The sequence below is a fragment of the Gigantopelta aegis genome, chromosome 14 (assembly GCF_016097555.1).
Source record: "Gigantopelta aegis isolate Gae_Host chromosome 14, Gae_host_genome, whole genome shotgun sequence".
NCBI classification, from domain to species: domain Eukaryota; kingdom Metazoa; phylum Mollusca; class Gastropoda; order Neomphalida; family Peltospiridae; genus Gigantopelta; species Gigantopelta aegis.
Genome location: NC_054712.1, coordinates 32,184,990 through 32,205,411, shown reverse-complemented (window position 1 = coordinate 32,205,411; position 20,422 = coordinate 32,184,990). Strand labels below are relative to the sequence as shown.

General features: G+C 36.5%; 2 protein-coding genes across 2 annotated transcripts in view; both read right to left on the bottom strand.

Moving 5' to 3' along the window:
• Positions 1-11,004: 11,004 nt before the first annotated feature.
• LOC121388814 lies at positions 11,005-13,156 on the bottom strand. Its single transcript, XM_041520319.1, has 2 exons — positions 12,601-13,156; positions 11,005-11,560 (listed from the first exon to the last, which is right to left on the bottom strand). The coding sequence occupies exons 1-2, from the start codon at positions 12,636-12,638 to the stop codon at positions 11,242-11,244; spliced, it is 357 nt and encodes a 118-aa protein (XP_041376253.1). The 5' UTR covers positions 12,639-13,156; the 3' UTR covers positions 11,005-11,241.
• A 7,167-nt stretch (positions 13,157-20,323) lies between these two features.
• LOC121389191 overlaps positions 20,324-20,422 on the bottom strand; it is a 17,789-nt gene continuing 17,690 nt past the window's right edge. Inside the window, exon 4 of the mRNA XM_041520795.1 lies at positions 20,324-20,340. Within this exon, the coding sequence (XP_041376729.1) occupies positions 20,324-20,340 (17 nt within the window). The remainder of the gene's footprint in view (positions 20,341-20,422) is intronic.

Genomic DNA, 20,422 nt, shown 5'->3' with positions numbered 1-20,422 from the left:
ACGTGACACCTTGGTAGCCAGCGTAAAGCAGCTGACTGAAGCATGCAGGGATAAGACAGGCGTTGCAGAAGCACACCAGGCATTCTTAATAGATATAGAATCTTTGAATCTTGAGAAACAGCTACGAGAGTTTGACGCTAGTCGTAAGACAGACCCTATGTTTCAATGGGCTAGGATGTACATGCGGCAGGTGATGACACTGTTACAGTTCCAGAGGGCTATACGGGAAGGTAACTGGCACCTCTACTTGGCATCGCTTGAGCATCTTTGCAAGTATTTCTTTGCATATGCCAGGCTGGTTTACGCTCGAAATATTCCAAGAGTTCATCGCACGCATGGATGCCATAAAAACGTCTGATCCAGAACTATGGGAGAGCTTCACCAATGGTGAGTTTGCAGTGAATACCAGCAACCGTATTCCATTCACACGAATTGGTGTTGATCAGGCGATCGAACACCTGAACAAATCAATGAAAGGCCAAGGAGGGATCTCTTGAATAACATCATATCCAGGTACACTCTTGAAGTTTTGTCTTACTGGTCCGGAGCTGGCACGACTTGCTAATGAGTCGGAACGACTTGTAGCTACTACTAGCACAACTGCACCACCACAGCATCAAACTCCATTGCACAGCTGAAGTCAGTGTTAGCACCCTGCAACTTATTCCAAACGGAGGCTGGTAGCGATAACTCGGACTTTAAAGGTCGCATGTTCAAACTCATGTCAAAGGAGATCATTCCCGACGAAGTTCAACAAAGTATCCTAGCAACAGAGGAGACTGGCATGGAAGCTTATAAAACGTTTGTAGAGGAACACATCATCGGGAGTTGCAATTTGTGGGACAAGATGACCAAAGTCAAGCAGAAGACATGGATGTCTGCAGCAAAAGACATTAAATGGAACACGGGGTCTGAGGTGTTGACCTTGAAGGCAACGACATCACTCTTTGCCTGACTGCTGGTTATTGCCCGGTCATCTCGAGAGAGTGTCGATCTGGAAGAAGTGATTGGGATGCATGAGTTTGCCTACACCAACAAAGTTCTTATGGCACCGGATGGATCTATTCATCCCACTACAGACAAGAGCAGTGATAAAGCTTCTGGAAGATTTGGTGGCCAACGACACAGCTCAAACTGCTGCACAGCCTACAGAGTTTGAAGAGAGAAGAGGGTGTCTTGTAGTAGATGGAATGGGAGTGGTACAGGAGTTGATGGCAGTCAAGAATTTCAAGACTTGCAAAGAGCTTGCAACGTCCTTCATCACACTCATCGACTCAAAGGCTCAAGGATATTGTCAAGTGCGAGTTATATTTGATAACTACACCAAGAAAGCATCAATGAAGGAATAGACTAGAGAGCAGCGGAAAGGCAAGGTGACGGTAACTAAATCCTACATCGTTCAAGATTCAACGGGCATCAAAGACAAAAAGATGTTTCTTGCCAGCAGCAGCACAAAGGATTCGCTAACTCTCTACCTTTCCCATTAGCTCATTCGCTACAGTACCGTCAAGGTTATGACTGCAACGCGGCAGGAGGTCATGACGAATTATGAATGTGAAACAATGACCGGTGTCGGCACACAGGAAGAGGCGGACACTCTTATGATTTATCATGCTGTAGAAGTTGCGAGCAACGGGATGAATGCCCACATATATTCACAAGACACTGATGTGCTGCTTTTGGCTGTATGAAGAACACCACTACTTGGCAACCATTCTGCGCTAATCATGGGCACAAGCGAGAGACGACGCACAATCTTCCTACAGCCTATATATGAGAGGCTTGGCCCGGAGAAATCAGCAGCTTTGATCAACTGGCATGCTTTCACAGGCTGTGATACTACAGGACATATCCAACGAAAGGGAAAGAAGGGATGCTTTGCAACTTTCCTGAAGGCAAGCCCCGCCATTCTGATAGCACTAGCTGGTCTTGGCGAAGGGGATGAACCATCCAATGAAGTTCTACGTGGCTGTGAAGAGTTTCTTTGCTCTCTTTTTTTGTCCAGGTGGAGTCCACATTGGGCAAGCAAAGATGCTTAGATGGTTTTTGTTCAAGCAGCTCAATGATGAACAAGGAGTTGACAAACTGCCACCGACTCAGGGAGCATGGATTGTACATATACGCTGTGCCCATGTCCAGGCTAATATCTGGCGCCAGGATATGGTATTGAACCCAGCTTGTCTTGACCCTCTGACCTTGGGGTGGCGACACCTAGACAAAAAGCTACTGACGGTTCTTTCTCAGGTTGCACCAGCTCCGGTCTCGGCACTGCAGCTCGTCAGGTTTAACTGTGAAAAATCAAAGTGTTCGCGAAGGTGCTCATGCAGAGGAAGCAACGTGGTCTGTACCAAACTTTGCAAATGTGGTGGGGAAGGCGACAGCTATACGAACATTACACCACCAATGATTGGCGAAGATCTAGAAGATGATAGAAGCAATGACAATTAGTAGCGTTTAATCAGTAACGTTGACACTCCTGATTCATACATGTAGCATAGTCTTACCTTTAAAAAAACCTTATCCATCTTCAAGTTATATAACTGCCAAAATAATTTAATATTGAATCTTCTACATTATTTCTAGTAAATGTTATCCAATCATAAATATGTTTTTATTATTGGAATCCTCATATGCCAAAACATATGGTTAGACACCAAAAACATCTTCCTATGTCCATTTGTTCAAAAGTGTGGCATTTTACGTAGAAAAAGCCTGAAATCTGGTGACCATCTTCGATTTTTGCTAATTTAGAGTATTTATAGTATTCTTATTTTCTTTCCAATGAATGGCTGACCACTTTATATGAGTTTAGATAACATGAAACAAATATTGGATGATATTTGAATAAATAGTTATGGTTAATTGACAATTATTAAAAAAAAGAAATTATTTTCGGTGGTGGCCATTTTGAAATTCAAAATGGATTCCCTAAATATTAATGGAAAAACTGGCACCCATTTTTTTTTTTTGATCAGTGAAGTTTCTAGATGTGCTTAGACATTGAGTGCCAAGAATCTACCCGAAAAATTACAACTCTGGAAAATATTACATAAGCCTATAGACTAGTATCTGAACCCACTGATGTTTATCATGTAAACAGCCAAGTACAAAATGTCAAACCCCAATTTACTACTAGTGAAAATATTGTGAATGATGGTGCACTGAATCACATTGATATGTATGGTGTAAACAGACGAACATCACAAAATATACATGTATATGATGTAAATAGACAAATATTACAGGTGACCCCCCCCCCCCACACACACACACACACACACACACTGTACTACAAATGAACACACTATGACCCATGACCAATCTAATTAAAATTAGCTCCACTATTACATGTCGATCTAACACCAGCCAGTTGGAGCTCATGTCCACCAATCAAAACCTTACTTGCAGAATCCTGCCAGTGATTTAAAAATAATTTGAAAACATTCCGAATTATCCTGAGGGTATACGACATGTTTCGTGTGAATAACGAATGCCTTAAAACATGTTTTATTTTATAAAATAAATAATTTGTAATGTAAAACTGAAGACTGATTTAGTTAGGGTTTTTTTTTATAAATAAATAAATAATTTTTAATGTAAAATTGAAGACTGATAACCCACCCCGTACGTATTGGTATGGTTCGCTGTACTGCAGCCACTAAAATAGACTCACCCGATATTTTTAGAATTTGTATGCTCCCAAATAACGTTATAAAAGGCGAAGTGTGATTGGTCAATATTTAAATGATTATTTACAGACGAAATGTTACCTGGACATTGGGGACTACACAGTGTTGTTAACAATCCAATTAAAATTAGTTCTACTGGTCTAAATAAGGCATTCGTAATTCACATGAAACATATCGTATACCCTCAGGATAATTCGGAATGTTTTCAAATTATTTTTAAATCACTGGCAGGATTCTGCAAGTAAGGTTTTGATTGGTGGACATGAGCTCCAACTGGCTGGTGTTAGATCCACATGTAATAGTGGAGCTAATTTTAATTAGATTGACCCATGACATACCTAAATCCAATGATGTTCATGATAAAAATATCCAAGTACTATATGTCAACCCCCAATGTACTACAATGGAACATATTGTGAATGAAGATGTAATGAATTGTATTGATAACTATAATGTATTATATCACATATCACATGTGACCCCCAATTGTTCTATAAGTGAACATATTGTGACTTACGATGAAACTAAACCCATTGATATGTATGATCTGAATAGCCAAACATCACATGTGACCCCCCATAGTATTATGAGTGAACATACTGTGACCTATGATGTATCTAAACCCATTCATATGTATGATGTAAATAGCCAAATACCACATGTGACCCCCCATTGTACTACAAGTGAACATATTGTGACCTATGATGTAGCTAAACCCACTGATATGTATGACGTAAATAGCCAAATACCACACGCGACACCCCATTGTACTACAAGTGAACATATGACTTATGATGTATCTAAACCCATTGATATGTATGATGTAAATAGCCAAATATCACATGTGACACCCCATTGTACTACAAGTGAACATATTGTGACTTATGATGTATCTAAACCCATTCATATGTATGATGTAAATAACCAAATACCACATATGACCCCCATTGTACTACAAGTGAACATATTGTGACTTATGATGTATTTAAACCCATTGATATGTATGATGTAAATAGCCAAATATCACATGTAACCCCTCATCGTACTTCAAGTGAACATAAGATTTATGATGTATCTAAACCCATTGATATGTATGATGTAAATAGCCAAATATCACATGCAAGACCCCCATTGTACTACGAGTGAACATATGACTTATGATGTATCTAAACCCACTGGTATGTATGATGTAAACAACAAACTTGTACTACAAGTGGACATATTGTGGATAAGAATGTAACAAATATGACTCCAAATTGTAGCACAAGTGAACATGTTGAGACCAATGATGTACTAGCACCCGAATCCACCTATATGTACAATGTAAATAGACAAATAAATTGTGAGACCCACCATAGTAATACAAGTGAATATACACAGCCCAGTACTGTGATCAGTGATGTACACCTCCCTAAAGTAAAGCATACATATGTTGTAAATAGCCATGTAACTCCACACTATTTGCTATTGAACCTACCAATGATACCCATGCACCTAACCTTAGTTATTTTGTAAACAGCCAGGCTTCATCTTACACTGTATATAATATCCAAACCACTGATAACATGGACTTTACCAATATGAATCACAACTGTATTTACTAAAAAATACTTGGTTTAAATGTTTGTGGCGTAAAAAACAAATTGGTTATACCTGACCATCTAAATTTTGTCTCACAATATGATATTCTATGCTTTACTGAAAGTAAAACTGATGAAAGTGATTGTTTATCACAGTTAATCCCAGGTTACACTCTACATTTCAATAACAGAAACGGTAAAAGATCATCTGGTGGTATTGTTATTGGTGTAAGAAATGAACTGACCAACCTAGTTAAAATAAATGTAAAAAATAACTCACAGTATATTTCATGGTTTAGTATTTTAGACAAAGAGTGTATAAATAATAGCGTAACTGCTGGAGTTGTGTATATTCCCCCAATTGGCTCACCATGCATACTTAAAAGTTGATACTTTTGATATTGTTGAAAATGAAATTTCCCAAATGACAGAACCAGAAAAACCTCTGCTCCTAATAGGTGATTTTAATGCAAGAACTAATGTTTGCCCGATTACACTGCACTTGATGATCATAATACTATATATATTGATAATGTTGACATGGAACCCTTTTTAAATGATATAGCAAAGCTTGATACTTTAAATGTACCCAGGAACAGAGCAAGCCAGGATACGGGTAAGGTTAACAGCCATGGTCTCAAACTTCTTCATTTGTGCAAACATAATAATATATATATCCTCAATGGTAGATGCGGAAAAGATCCGGTGGTGGCCATTTTGAAATTCAAAATGCATTCCCTAAATATTAATGGAAAAACTGGCACCCATTTTTTTTTTGATCAGTGAAGTTTCTAGATGTGCTTAGACATTGAGTGCCAAGAATCTACCCGAAAAATTACAACTCTGAAAAATATAACATAAGCCTATAGACTAGTATCTGAACCCACTGATGTTTATCATGTAAACAGCCAAGTACAAAATGTCAAACCCCAATTTACTACTAGTGAAAATATTGTGAATGATGGTGCACTGAATAACATTGATATGTATTGTTATGATAATCTGGTTTTAAGTTAAATCTGGCTTTGGGTTATGTAATATTGACGTTTTTATCGTCGGGTGAAAATTCAAGTAAAAATATGGAAGACTATGTGTTTCGTTGGCTGGAGAGAATAAAATATAACTGTGGCGGACATATCTCATTATGTCCTATCATGTGTTTAAACAACGACGGCGTGCTGAAATAATAAAATAATGACTTACCTGGAGAGCAAACATGTGTTCGGCAAGGTGGCTGACATTTTGTTTTTGTCTGTTCGTATAGCCAGACCGTGATCTGTGGAGCACCTGTCTGGTGGCTTTTCGTTTTTGGAATGATTTGATTGGTCGGCGAATTAATTTACATCGTAAGTTATGAGTTCTGCACGATGTTCTTGTGGAGTGCATTCTGTTGCACACGTCTTCAGATGCCTATATAAACTGGGAATCAACGAACTGGGAATCAACGCACAATCTTCAGAACTCGAAGTTAGAGTATCTCCTGTCCAGTACCGTCAGAAGTTACCACGTCAACAAGGCATGAAGGAACGGCGACCGGTCATCTTGTTTAGCAGCCCTTGGCAGTCGTGCATTGAACTTTTCGTGATGGACTGATTTTCGTTTGGTGACTATTAGTTAATAACTTAAACGCCAGAATTCTGTGGGAAAACTTTATGTATTTAAACATATATATTTTATATAAAAACATTTAAACACTTGCTACTTGTTATGTAATTTTGTCAAGAACGTGTGTGCTCAATGTTTTAGCTATTTAGTCAATTTATTAATCGGGCAATTAGTTTATTGCATTGAATAATGTGATATTAAATATCACACAGTCTATATCTAATAATTGTATTTAATTGCATGTGATAACCTGTACACATGGCAATTGTTTAGTACCATGATTGGATAATTCGGATTTATCAATCTTGGTACACGTGACTTCTGCGGTCTATTAAAGTTTTTAATCCAGTTAGTGGTTATTGTGGATCGGGAAGGTCACAAATGGGGGCTCGTCCGGGATCTTTTTTGTAATATATGTCATTGGATGGTATTAGGAGATTACAAATTGATCTATTTTGATTATTAGAATAGATGATAATAGTTGACTAGTTAGAGTTTTTTTTGAGCACACGTTTTGACAATTACATAATCAAGTTCACATGGATAGCATATGGTCAGTAGAACAAGTAGTTGATAATTTTATATCTAGTTTAGATGAAACTGAGATAAATTATTTAACTGTAGCACGGTTGAAAGAAATTGCTGAACACGTAGGATTAGAGTTGTTGGACATTGGTTTGAAGAAAGCTGAAATAAAATCGTTGGTGATAGATTTCTTAAGAAATATGGCAGAAAGTAAAATTCAGTTAGATTCAAAGGTGTATACTGGTAGGGAAATTGGTAGTGTTGAACTTGATAATGAAGATAGTTTAGCTATGTTGAAACTTAAGTTGGACTTTCAGAGAGAACAATTAATGTATGAGAGGGAACAAAGAAATTTGGAGAGAGAAAATGAGAGGGAACAAAGAAATTTGGAGAGAGAAGATAGAGAAAAACATAGAGAATGGGAGACAACACAAAGATCTCTCGATAGGGATATTAAAAGTAGAGAGTTGGATAACTATAGCAAGTTTGATCCACAAAGATATATTAGGATGGTTCCTATTTTTAATGAAAATCAAGTTGATGAATTTTTTGATTGTTTTGAAAAGATAGCTCTTGGGGCTGAATGGCCAAAAACGGTATTGGTGTTTATTGTTGCAATCTGCTTTGAAAGGTAAAGCACAAATGGCTTATGCAGCGCTTTCTGTTGATGATTCTTCGTCATATGACTTAGTTAAAGCTGCTATTTTAAGAGCTTATGAAAAGGTGCCTGAGGTGTACCAACAAGATTTTCGAAATCTTAGGATTTCAGGTGGACAATCTTATTTAGAGTTTGCCAAAGAAAAAGAAAGGTTATTTCGGAAATGGTGTAGTTCAAAGTCTGTGAATAATGATTGTGGGAAATTAGAAGAACTCATTCTTATAGAAGAGTTTATGAGAGGTTTGCCCTCAGAAGTGGTAATTCACTTACAGGTGCTTGAACCAAGTACATTAGCTGAGGCAGCTATAATGGCTGATAAATTTGTTTTAGCAAACCGTAAACCTGATTTCAGTAATAAACCGAAGTCACAAAGTTTATATTTTCAACAAAGTGGAAGCAGTAGAGATGGTTCAGTTAGGAATAATAATACACCGCGAGATATGGGTAAATCTCAAGATCAGAAAAATTCGGGATCACTCCAGTGTTTTTATTGTAAAAGAATGGGTCACATTAGACGTGATTGCCGGAAATTGAAATATGATCTTGGAAGTGGCAATCGTTCTGGGCACACACATTTTGTATCTCAGTTGTCTGAACCTTTGAATTCAAAATGTCAAATTAAAGATGCGTTATCTAGGGTTAAGAAAAGAAATCCAAGGTTTGAACCATTTCTGACTTCTGGTCATGTGGTTACATCACACGATGGTGATGTGAAACAATCTATAGTGATTTTGCGAGATACTGGTGCTGAACGAACAATCTTACTTGAAAAAGAATTGTTAGATAAGGACAACACATTTTTGGGCGAGTATATTACTTTGTCCACAGTTGAAGGTACTATATCTAGTCCGTTACATACTGTCGAGTTGGATAGTGATTTGGTTAAAGGCAGTATTGTGGTAGCAGCGGTTAGCCATATACCAATTGCGGGTGTATCATTATTGTTAGGGAATGATGTAGCTCAGGAAAGGGTTATTCCTGTACCCATTATGACTGAAATTCCTGAAACTGATGTTGAAACAGAAAAGTTATCTGATGTGATTGATAACATCTTTCCCGCATGTGTTACAACTCGGTCTCAAAACAAAAAGTTGCACAGGAAAATTAGGGTTGAGAATGAGGTTGCCAATAAAAATTGGGATATTTCTGATTTAGGTGATACTTTTATTGGTCATGATTCTGCGCCCGAATTAGGTTCAAATCTGGAAAATGGTTCAGATCGGGAAAAATGTTTTGACCATGAAGTAGGTAACCCAGAAGAAGAAAAAATATTGCAACAGTTACCAGATGACAATGATAGGTTAATTTTAAATCTTAACCATGATCAGTTTATTCTTGAGCAACAAGCTGATAGTGAATTACAAATCCTTTCAAAGGAAGTGTTAGAAAAATCCGAGTTGGATGAAGAACCAGTTGGCTATTTCGAAAATGGTGTTTTAATGAGAAAGTTTCGAGATAAACATTCACAGAATAATGATTGGCAGGTGATGCATCAAATCGTTGTTCCTAAAAGTTGTCGGAAAACTGTGTTGAGTTTAGCTCATGATGGTCCATTAGCAGGGCATTCAGGTGTACGTAAAACGTATCAAAGGATTTTGAAACAATTTCATTGGCCGTATTTACATCGTGATGTTGTTAGGTATTGTTTAACCTGTAAAACATGTCAGATTGTTGGTAAACCCAATCAAAGTATTAAACCAGCTAGTTTGATACCCATTCCCGCAGTTAATGAAGCTTTCAGTGAGGTTATAGTTGATTGCGTTGGTCCTTTACCTCGCACTGTTCATGGTAAAGAATACTTATTGACCGTTCTTTGCAAAAATACACGGTTTCCTGAAGCCATACCTCTGAGCAATATTAGGGCTAAAACAGTTGTTGAGGAATTGATTAAAATCTTTACTCGATATGGATTTCCGAAATTCATTCAAACTGATCAAGGTAGCAATTTCACTTCGAAATTGTTTCAGCAAGTGATGGATGAATTGGCCATTAAACATCATTTTTCTTCTGCTTATCATCCTGAAACCCAAGGTGCGTTGGAACGATTTCGTGGAACTTTGAAATCCATGATTCGAAAGTTTTGCCTGGAAAAGGGTAAAGACTGGGATGAAGGTATTCATTTGCTGATGTTTGCGATTAGAGATACTTATCACGAATCCATGGGATTCACTCCTTTTGAAATGTTATATGGACATTCAGTTCGTGGTCCATTACAAATGTTACACGAGTTTTGGACAAACTCGGGAGGTAAAAAGTGAAACTAGTGTGTTGAAATATGCGATTGATTTGCGGGAAAAATTGCAAACAGTTAGAGAAATATCCCGAAATGTGTTATCCGATAGTCAAGATAAAATGAAAACATGGTTTGATAAAAGAGCTAGAGATAGATCTTTCGATGCCGGGGAAGAAGTGTTAGTTTTGTTTCCTTTGGTTAATCAACCATTAAGTGCAAATTTCAAGGACCGTATATTGTTGAAAAAAAAAATCAGTGCGGTTGATTATGTCATCCGTACTCCTGATTGTAAAAAGAAAACTCAGCTTTGCCATGTTAATATGCTTAAAAAATATTATAATCGGGAAAACGTCTTGGCTAATACAATAATTCTTTCAGGGATAGATTCTGATGTTAAGATGAAAGATGATAATTTTAATCCAGTTGAGCCGAAATTGGTAAATTCGAGGATATTGTTTAATCTTCATTTAAAAATCAGCCATTTAAGTGAAAAACAACAAAGTGATGTTCAACAAATCATTTCTGAATTTAGCCAAATTTTCCCAGATGTTCCCAGTCGAACAAATGTTATTAAACATGATGTTGATGTTGGTGATTCCAAGTCAATTAAGCAACATGCTTATCGAGTTAATCCACAAAGACAGGAACTTATCCGAAAAGAAATAGATTATATGCTTGAGAACGGCATTATTCAACCTAGTTTTAGTAAACTGGAGTTCTCCTTGTTTACTTGTTCCTAAACCTGATGGTAGTGTACGGTTCTGTACAGATTTTCGCAAAGTTAATGCTGTGACCAAATCAGATTCGTTTCCTATCCCACGAATTGATGACTGCATTGATAAATTAGGAACTGCTAAGTATATTAGCAAGTTTGACCTTTTGAAAGGTTACTGGCAAATACCATTAACTAAACGGGCCAGAGAAATCTCTGCGTTTGTAACCGCTGATGGGTTATTCGAATATCTGGTTTGTCCATTTGGAATGAAAAATTCTCAGGCTACATTCCAAAGAATGATTAATCAGGTCATTTCTGGAGTAGAACAATGTCAGGCTTATGTTGATGATATTGTTGTTTATAGTCATAGTTGGAATCAGCATATTAGTCAAATCAAGGAACTGTTTGGTAGACTTTCTAAAGCCCGGTTGACTGTGAACTTGGGTAAAAGTGATTTTGCTAAAGCTACTGTTGTTTTTCTTGGACATGTGGTTGGTCAAGGGCAAGTAAGGCCACTTGAGGCCAAAGTTGAAAGCATTGATGCATTCGGCGTACCTAAAACAAGAAAACAGTTAATGAGATTTTTAGGAATGGTGGGTATTATAGGAAATTTTGTAAAAATTTCAGTATAATTACTTTCCCTTTAACAAATTTACTCAAACAAAATGTTAAATACATTTGGACCAAAGAATGTCAAGATGCGTTCAATAGTGTGAAAAACATATTGAAAAGTAAACCTGTGCTTATGGCACCCGATTTTAGGAAACCTTTTCAATTGACTGTAGATGCTAGTGATATTGGAGCTGGTGCAGTTTTGTCACAATGCAATGAACAAGGAGTATTTCATCCTGTCGCTTACTTTTCTAGAAAGTTCAATAGTCATCAAAATAAATATTCAACTGTTGAAAAGGAAACATTATCACTGTTGTTGGCCTTGGATCATTTTGAGGTTTACGTGTGTAACCCAATTGAATCAATTATCGTTTGGACTGATCATAATCCCTTGTGTTTTTACATAAAATGAAAAATAAAAATCAAAGATTGTTAAGGTGGTCTTTGCAGTTACAGGAATACGATCTTCAGATATGCCATATAAAGGGAAAGGAAAATGTGGTAGCAGATGCTTTATCTAGAATGGAATAAATAATTGAGATAATTGTTAGGTTAGTGGAAAATATAAGCATTAAGAAGATTAGTGTTATGCAATTCCTATAGTGTGTAAGGTTTTGTATATAGATAAGAATTACTGTAGGAATGTGTATATAGTTATTTTATGATATGGTATTTATAATACTGACCATATGAATGTGTTCCCAAGTGTGTATAATGAATAAAAAAATATTGTTTTATTAAAACAATATTTTTGAAAAATTGGGGGGAGATGTTATGATAATCTGGTTTTAAGTTAAATCTGGCTTTGGGTTATGTAATATGGACGTTTTTATCGTCGGGTGAAAATTCAAGTAAAAATATGGAAGACTATGTGTTTCGTTGGCTGGAGAGAATAAAATATAACTGTGGCGGACATATCTCATTATGTCCTATCATGTGTTTAAACAACGACGGCGTGCTGAAATAATAAAATAATGACTTACCTGGAGAGCAAACATGTGTTCGGCAAGGTGGCTGACATTTTGTTTTTGTCTGTTCGTATAGCCAGACCGTGATCTGTGGAGCACCTGTCTGGTGGCTTTTCGTTTTTGGAATGATTTGATTGGTCGGCGAATTAATTTACATCGTAAGTTATGAGTTCTGCACGATGTTCTTGTGGAGTGCATTCTGTTGCACACGTCTTCAGATGCCTATATAAACTGGGAATCAACGCACAATCTTCAGAACTCGAAGTTAGAGTATCTCCTGTCCAGTACCGTCAGAAGTTACCACGTCAACAAAGCATGAAGGAGCGGCGACCGGTCATCTTGTTTAGCAGCCCTTGGCAGTCGTGCATTGAACTTTTCGTGATGGACTGATTTTCGTTTGGTGACTATTAGTTAATAACTTAAACGCCAGAATTCTGTGGGAAAACTTTATGTATTTAAACATATATATTTTATATAAAAACATTTAAACACTTGCTACTTGTTATGTAATTTTGTCAAGAACGTGTGTGCTCAATGTTTTAGCTATTTAGTCAATTTATTAATCGGGCAATTAGTTTATTGCATTGAATAATGTGATATTAAATATCACACAGTCTATATCTAATAATTGTATTTAATTGCATGTGATAACCTGTACACATGGCAATTGTTAGTACCATGATTGGATAATTCGGATTTATCAATCTTGGTACACGTGACTTCTGCGGTCTATTAAAGTTTTTAATCCAGTTAGTGGTTATTGTGGATCGGGAAGGTCACAGTATGGTGTAAACAGACAAACATCACAAAATATACATGTATATGATGTAAATAGACAAATATTACAGGTGACCCCCCCCCCCCCCCCACACACACACACTGTACTACAAATGAACACACTATGACCCATGACCAATCTAATTAAAATTAGCTCCACTATTACATGTCGATCTAACACCAGCCAGATGGAGCTCATGTCCACCAATCAAAACCTTACTTGCAGAATCCTGCCAGTGATTTAAAAATAATTTGAAAACATTCCGAATTATCCTGAGGGTATACGACATGTTTCGTGTGAATTACGAATGCCTTAAAACATGTTTTATTTTATAAAATAAATAATTTGTAATGTAAAACTGAAGACTGATTTAGTTAGGGGTTTTTTTTATAAATAAATAAATAATTTGTAATGTAAAATTGAAGACTGATAACCCACCCCGTACGTATTGGTATGGTTCGCTGTAATGCAGCCACTAAAATAGACTCGCCCGATATTTTTAGAATTTGTATGCTCCCAAATAACGTTATAAAAGGCGAAGTGTGATTGGTCAATATTTAAATTATTATTTACAGACGAAATGTTACCTGGACATTGGGGACTACACAGTGTTGTTAGCAATCCAATTAAAATTAGTTCTACTGGTCTAAATAAGGCATTCGTACTTCACATGAAACATATCGTATACCTCAGGATAATTCGGAATGTTTTCAAATTATTTTTAAATCACTGGCAGGATTCTGCAAGTAAGGTTTTGATTGGTGGACATGAGCTCCAACTGGCTGGTGTTAGATCCACATGTAATAGTGGAGCTAATTTTAATTAGATTGACCCATGACATACCTAAATCCGATTGATGTTCATGATAAAAATATCCAAGTACTATATGTCAACCCCCAATGTACTACAATGGAACATATTGTGAATGAAGATGTAATGAATTGTATTGATAACTATAATGTATTATATCACATATCACATGTGACCCCCAATTGTTCTATAAGTGAACATATTGTGACTTACGATGAAACTAAACCCATTGATATGTATGATCTGAATAGCCAAACATCACATGTGACCCCCCATAGTATTATGAGTGAACATACTGTGACCTATGATGTATCTAAACCCATTCATATGTATGATGTAAATAGCCAAATACCACATGTGACCCCCCATTGTACTACAAGTGAACATATTGTGACCTATGATGTATCTAAACCCACTGATATGTATGACGTAAATAGCCAAATACCACACGTGACACCCCATTGTACTACAAGTGAACATATGACTTATGATGTATCTAAACCCATTGATATGTATGATGTAAATAACCAAATATCAAATGTGACCACCTATTGTACTATGAATGAACATTTTGTGACTTATGATGTATCTAAACCCATTGATATACATGTAAATAGCCAAATACCACATGTGACACCCCATTGTACTACAAGTGAACATATTGTGACTTATGATGTATCTAAACCCATTCATATGTATGATGTAAATAACCAAATACCACATATGACCCCCATTGTACTACAAGTGAACATATTGTGACTTATGATGTATCTAAACCCATTCATATGTATGATGTAAATAACCAAATATCACATATGACCCCCATTGTACTACAAGTGAACATATTGTGACTTATGATGTATCTAAACCCATTCATATGTATGACGTAAATAGCCAAATACCACATGTGACCCCCATTGTACTACAAGTGAACATATTGTGACTTATGATGTATCTAAACCCATTCATATGTATGATGTAAATAACCAAATACCACATGTGACACCCCATTGTACTACAAGTGAACATATTGTGACTTATGATGTACCTAAAACCATTGATATGTATGATGTAAATAGCCAAATACCACATGTGACACCCCATTGTACTACAAGTGAACATATTGTGACTTATGATGTATCTAAACCCATTCATATGTATGATGTAAATAACCAAATACCACATGTAACCCCCCATCGTACTTCAAGTGAACATATTGTGACTTATGATGTATCTAAACCCATTGATATGTATGATGTAAATAGCCAAATACCACATGTGACACCCCATTGTACTACAAGTGAACATATTGTGACTTATGATGTATCTAAACCCATTGATATGTATGATGTAAATAACCATATACCACATGTAACCCCCCATTGTACTCCAAGTGAACATATTGTGACTTATGATGTATCTAAACCCATTCATATGTATGATGTAAATAACCAAATACCACATGTAACCCCCCATCGTACTTCAAGTGAACATATTGTGACTTATGATGTATTTAAACCCATTGATATGTATGATGTAAATAGCCAAATATCACATGCAAGACCCCCATTGTACTACGAGTGAACATATGACTTATGATGTATCTAAACCCATTGGTATGTATGATGTAAACAACAAACTTGTACTACAAGTGGACATATTGTGGATAAGAATGTAACAAATATGACTCCAAATTGTAGCACAAGTGAACATGTTGAGACCAATGATGTACTAGCACCCGAATCCACCTATATGTACAATGTAAATAGACAAATAAATTGTGAGACCCACCATAGTAATACAAGTGAATATACACAGCCCAGTACTGTGATCAGTGATGTACACCTCCCTAAAGTAAAGCATACATATGTTGTAAATAGCCATGTAACTCCACACTATTTGCTATTGAACCTACCAGTGATACCCATGCACCTAACCTTAGTTATTTTGTAAACAGCCAGGCTTCATCTTACACTGTATATAATATCCAAACCACTGATAACATGGACTTTACCAATATGAATCACAACTGTATTTACTAAAAAATACTTGGCTTAAATGTCTGTGGCGTAAAAAACAAATTGGTTATACCTGACCATCTAAATTTTGTCTCACAATATGATATTCTATGCTTTACTGAAAGTAAAACTGATGAAAGTGATTGTTTATCACAGTTAATCCCAGGTTACACTCTACATTTCAATAACAGAAACGGTAAAAGATCATCTGGTGGTATTGTTATTGGTGTAAGAAATGAACTGACCAACCTAGTTAAAATAAATGTAAAAAATAACTCGCAGTATATTTCATGGTTTAGTATTTTAGACAAAGAGTGTATAAATAATAGCGTAACTGCTGGAGTTGTGTATATTCCCCCAAATGGCTCACCATACTTAAAAGTTGATACTTTTGATATTGTTGAAAATGAAATTTCCCAAATGACAGAACCAGAAAAACCTCTGCTCCTAATAGGTGATTTTAATGCAAGAACTAGATGTTTGCCCGATTACACTACACTTGATGATCATAATACTATATATATTGTTAATGTTGACATGGAAACCTTTTTAAATGATATAGCAAAGCTTGATACTTTAAATGTACCCAGGGACAGAGCAAGCCAGGATAAGGGTAAGGTTAACAGCCATGGTCTCAAACTTCTTCATTTGTGCAAACATAATAATATATATATCCTCAATGGTAGATGCGGAAAAGATTAAAAAATATAGGTGCAGTCACCAGTAAAGATTATAGTTTAATTGATTGTGTTATTGGTACTCACCACATCTTTAAATCTGTCATTGACTTTGAAGTGTGTAATTTTGACCCACTCATTTCAGATATCCACTGTGCAGTTGTACTTACCTGTAAGATTCAGACGGACCGTGACATATAAACTAAACATAACCAATGTGTAAATGACGAGTTGGAGTCAATTAATATCCGTAAATAGAACGCCAATGAAAGTGAAGAATTTATTAGTGTCACGGGGATTCTATAATACCCGTAACTGAATAAAACACGATTATCCAAATATCTCTCCTAACTGTATATCTGTTAGATCTCTTTGTAACAGGCGGTATATACCCGCTGTGGCTCGTCTCTAGGTATAATCAGAGATACGATCTATACAAGTATATATTATTATAGCACGTTTAGTTCACTAGAAAACACAACAAAACACAATACACTTTGGAATCTGTATTAACCTACGCTGACAAATGCACTGCCGCAGTAGTTAATTAATAACAACAATAATAACAACCCAGAACTGATCACTTAATTAGTTAATCTCTAGGTGTCTAGTTTACACAATATGCTAAACACTTCACCGTGACACAACACCCACACGTGTGATAATTGAGAAACGCTTCTAGGGGAACTTAATTAATAAAGGAATTACAACACTATTCCTAACTGGTTAATTTTTAATTAACCCTTAACTACTCGTTCAATAACGTGTGATAATTGAGAAACGCTGCCAGGAGAACTTAATTAATAAAGGAATTACAACACTATTCCTAACTGGTTAATTTTTAATTAACCCTTAACTACTCATTCAGTAACCTTGTAACACAAAATTAATACTGGTACCTATCACAATAAAGACAATAACCTACCGTTTACCTAGGTCTTCTAGGATTACTGGCTAAGCTTTATATTACCAAATACTCGTATAAATATAGAACAGTAAGACTACGATTTACTTCGTCAGATGACCGAAGACACTGTCTAAACAATATTGGTATAATACAGTATTAAAATATTTAAAGTCACATCAATCACATCAAGGTTATACAACAGAGCAGAAATAATATATTTACCCAAAGTCCAAACGGACAACGTTCCCTGGGAGCCGTCCTTTTTGCTTCTCCGAGATATCTCTAAACCCTAGCTATTTATTATAAAATCAGAAAATCGCCTGGGGGTACAAGGCGGTACCTCACGTATCATCTGAATTTCCACAGCGACCAAGACGGCATATCTTTCTCTTAGATCGCCAGACTGGCTGTCGCCAACTGCGAGCAATCCCCTGGCCATAAACAGCACTACCGGAGATATTACGTAACTACTAGCCACATGGCCTCCACACCTGCTCTGGGTGTGTATTAGGCGTACCGATCGAGGACCGTCGCGCAGAAGTATTACGTAACAAGTTGCCCATCTGGGATTAAGTGCTTATTGGACTGCACACGGCCCTCTAACACAATTAATATCGCCACAGGCGAAAACAAAATTAAGAGCATGTACCGTCACAATTAGCAATGTCAATACAAACTTACTTCAATCACTATCGATAATTCTCGATGATGAATCTATCAGTATCCCAAACACGTGCAAACCAAACAGCTGACTCGCTGAACAAGCTATTTTTAGACTCGACCAACTTAACATTCGGCCACATGCCGACACGTAAACATAAATCTGGCACTTCGCCAGATAATAAGCGGCCCTGGTTCAGTCATGTCATGTCATAGGATTTTACGTGCACATTCAGAACAAGCTGACAGGAAAGGTGGAGGCAGGTGCAAGGAAGCACCAGCAGCCCGATCAAATCGGTAGCAGGCGGGTGGTGGTGGTGGTGGTGGTGCTATGGAATTTTAATGGAGCAGTTAAATGCCAAAGAGAAAAGGGTGCGCAATTTTGATCGAGGGAATTTGGCGCAAAATGTTTCTCGAAACATAAAACTATAGCAAATAAAATGAACTTAACAAACGCAAATAAATGCTTGTCACGGGGATCCTATAATACCCGTAACTGAATAAAACACAATTATCCAAATATCTCTCCTAACTGTATATTTATTAGATCTCTCTGTATCGGGCAGTCCAATACCCGAGTGGCTCGGCTCTAGGTATAGCAGAGATACGATCTTATATATATATATATATATATATATATATATATATATATATATATATATAGCACGTTTAGTTCACTAGAAAACACAACAAAACACAATACACTTTGGAATCTGTATTAATACTACGCTGACAAATGTACTTGCCGCAGTAGTTAATTAACAACAACAAATATAACAACCCAGAACTAATCACTTAATTAGTTAATCACTAGGTGTCTAGTTTACACAATATACTAATCACTTCACCGTGATACAACACGCATACGTGTGATAATTGAGAAACGCTGCAAGGGGAACTTAATTAATAAAGGAATTACAACTCTATTCCTAACTGGTTAATTTTTAATTAACCCTTAACTACTCATTCAGTAACCTTGTAATACAGAATTTAATACTGGTACATATCACAATAAAGACAATAACCTACAGTTTACCTAGGTCCTCTAGAATGACTGGCTAAGCTTTAATATTTTAGACAGTGAAGCCTACAATTTACTTCGTCAGATTACCGACGACACTGTCTAAATAATATTGGTATAATACAGTATTAAAATATTTAAAGTCACATCAATCACATCAAGGTTATACAACAGAGCAGAAAAATATATTTACCAGTCCTGACGGACTACGTTCCCCGGGAGCCTTCCAATGTTTATCCCCGTTAATTCTAAAATCCTATCTATTTATTCAAAAATCTCAGAGACAGCGAATATCGCCTGGGGGCACAACGGGGTCCCTCACCTATCATGTGATATTTCCACAACTCCCAGAGTTGGTATGTTTTTTTCTTAGAGGACCAGACTTGCTGTCACCAGTTCGCCAGCAGTACCCGGGTCATAAACCGCAGTACCGGAGTTATTACGTAACTACTGGCCACATGGCCTCCACAACTGGTCTGGGTGTGTATTAGGGCGCAGCTCCACCCGTCGCGCGGGGGTATTACGTAACCAAGCTGCACACGGCCCTCTAAAACAATTAACATCGCCACAGGCGAAAAGATAAGAGCATGTTCCGTCACAATGCTATAAGAAATATATATTTAAATCTTATTCTCATTACAAATTTAAAACAGAGCAGAACATGACGCTATTAAAAACAGATGACCCCAAAGAATTCTATAAAATATTTAAAGACAAAAAGCAGGACAGAAAGTGTACCACCGGTTGAAGACTTCTTTAATTATTTCAGTGAATTAAATAAGGACCTATCGGCTGATACAGTGCCCGAAATAAATATTGATGATCTCGTAGACCAAGTAAGCAACGATAATATTGTAAATGAAAGATTCAGCCAGGATGAAATACTAAAATTTATAAAACAACTAAAAAACAATAAAGCAGCAGGTGTAGATAAAATAATTAACGAATATATTAAATCGACAGCCC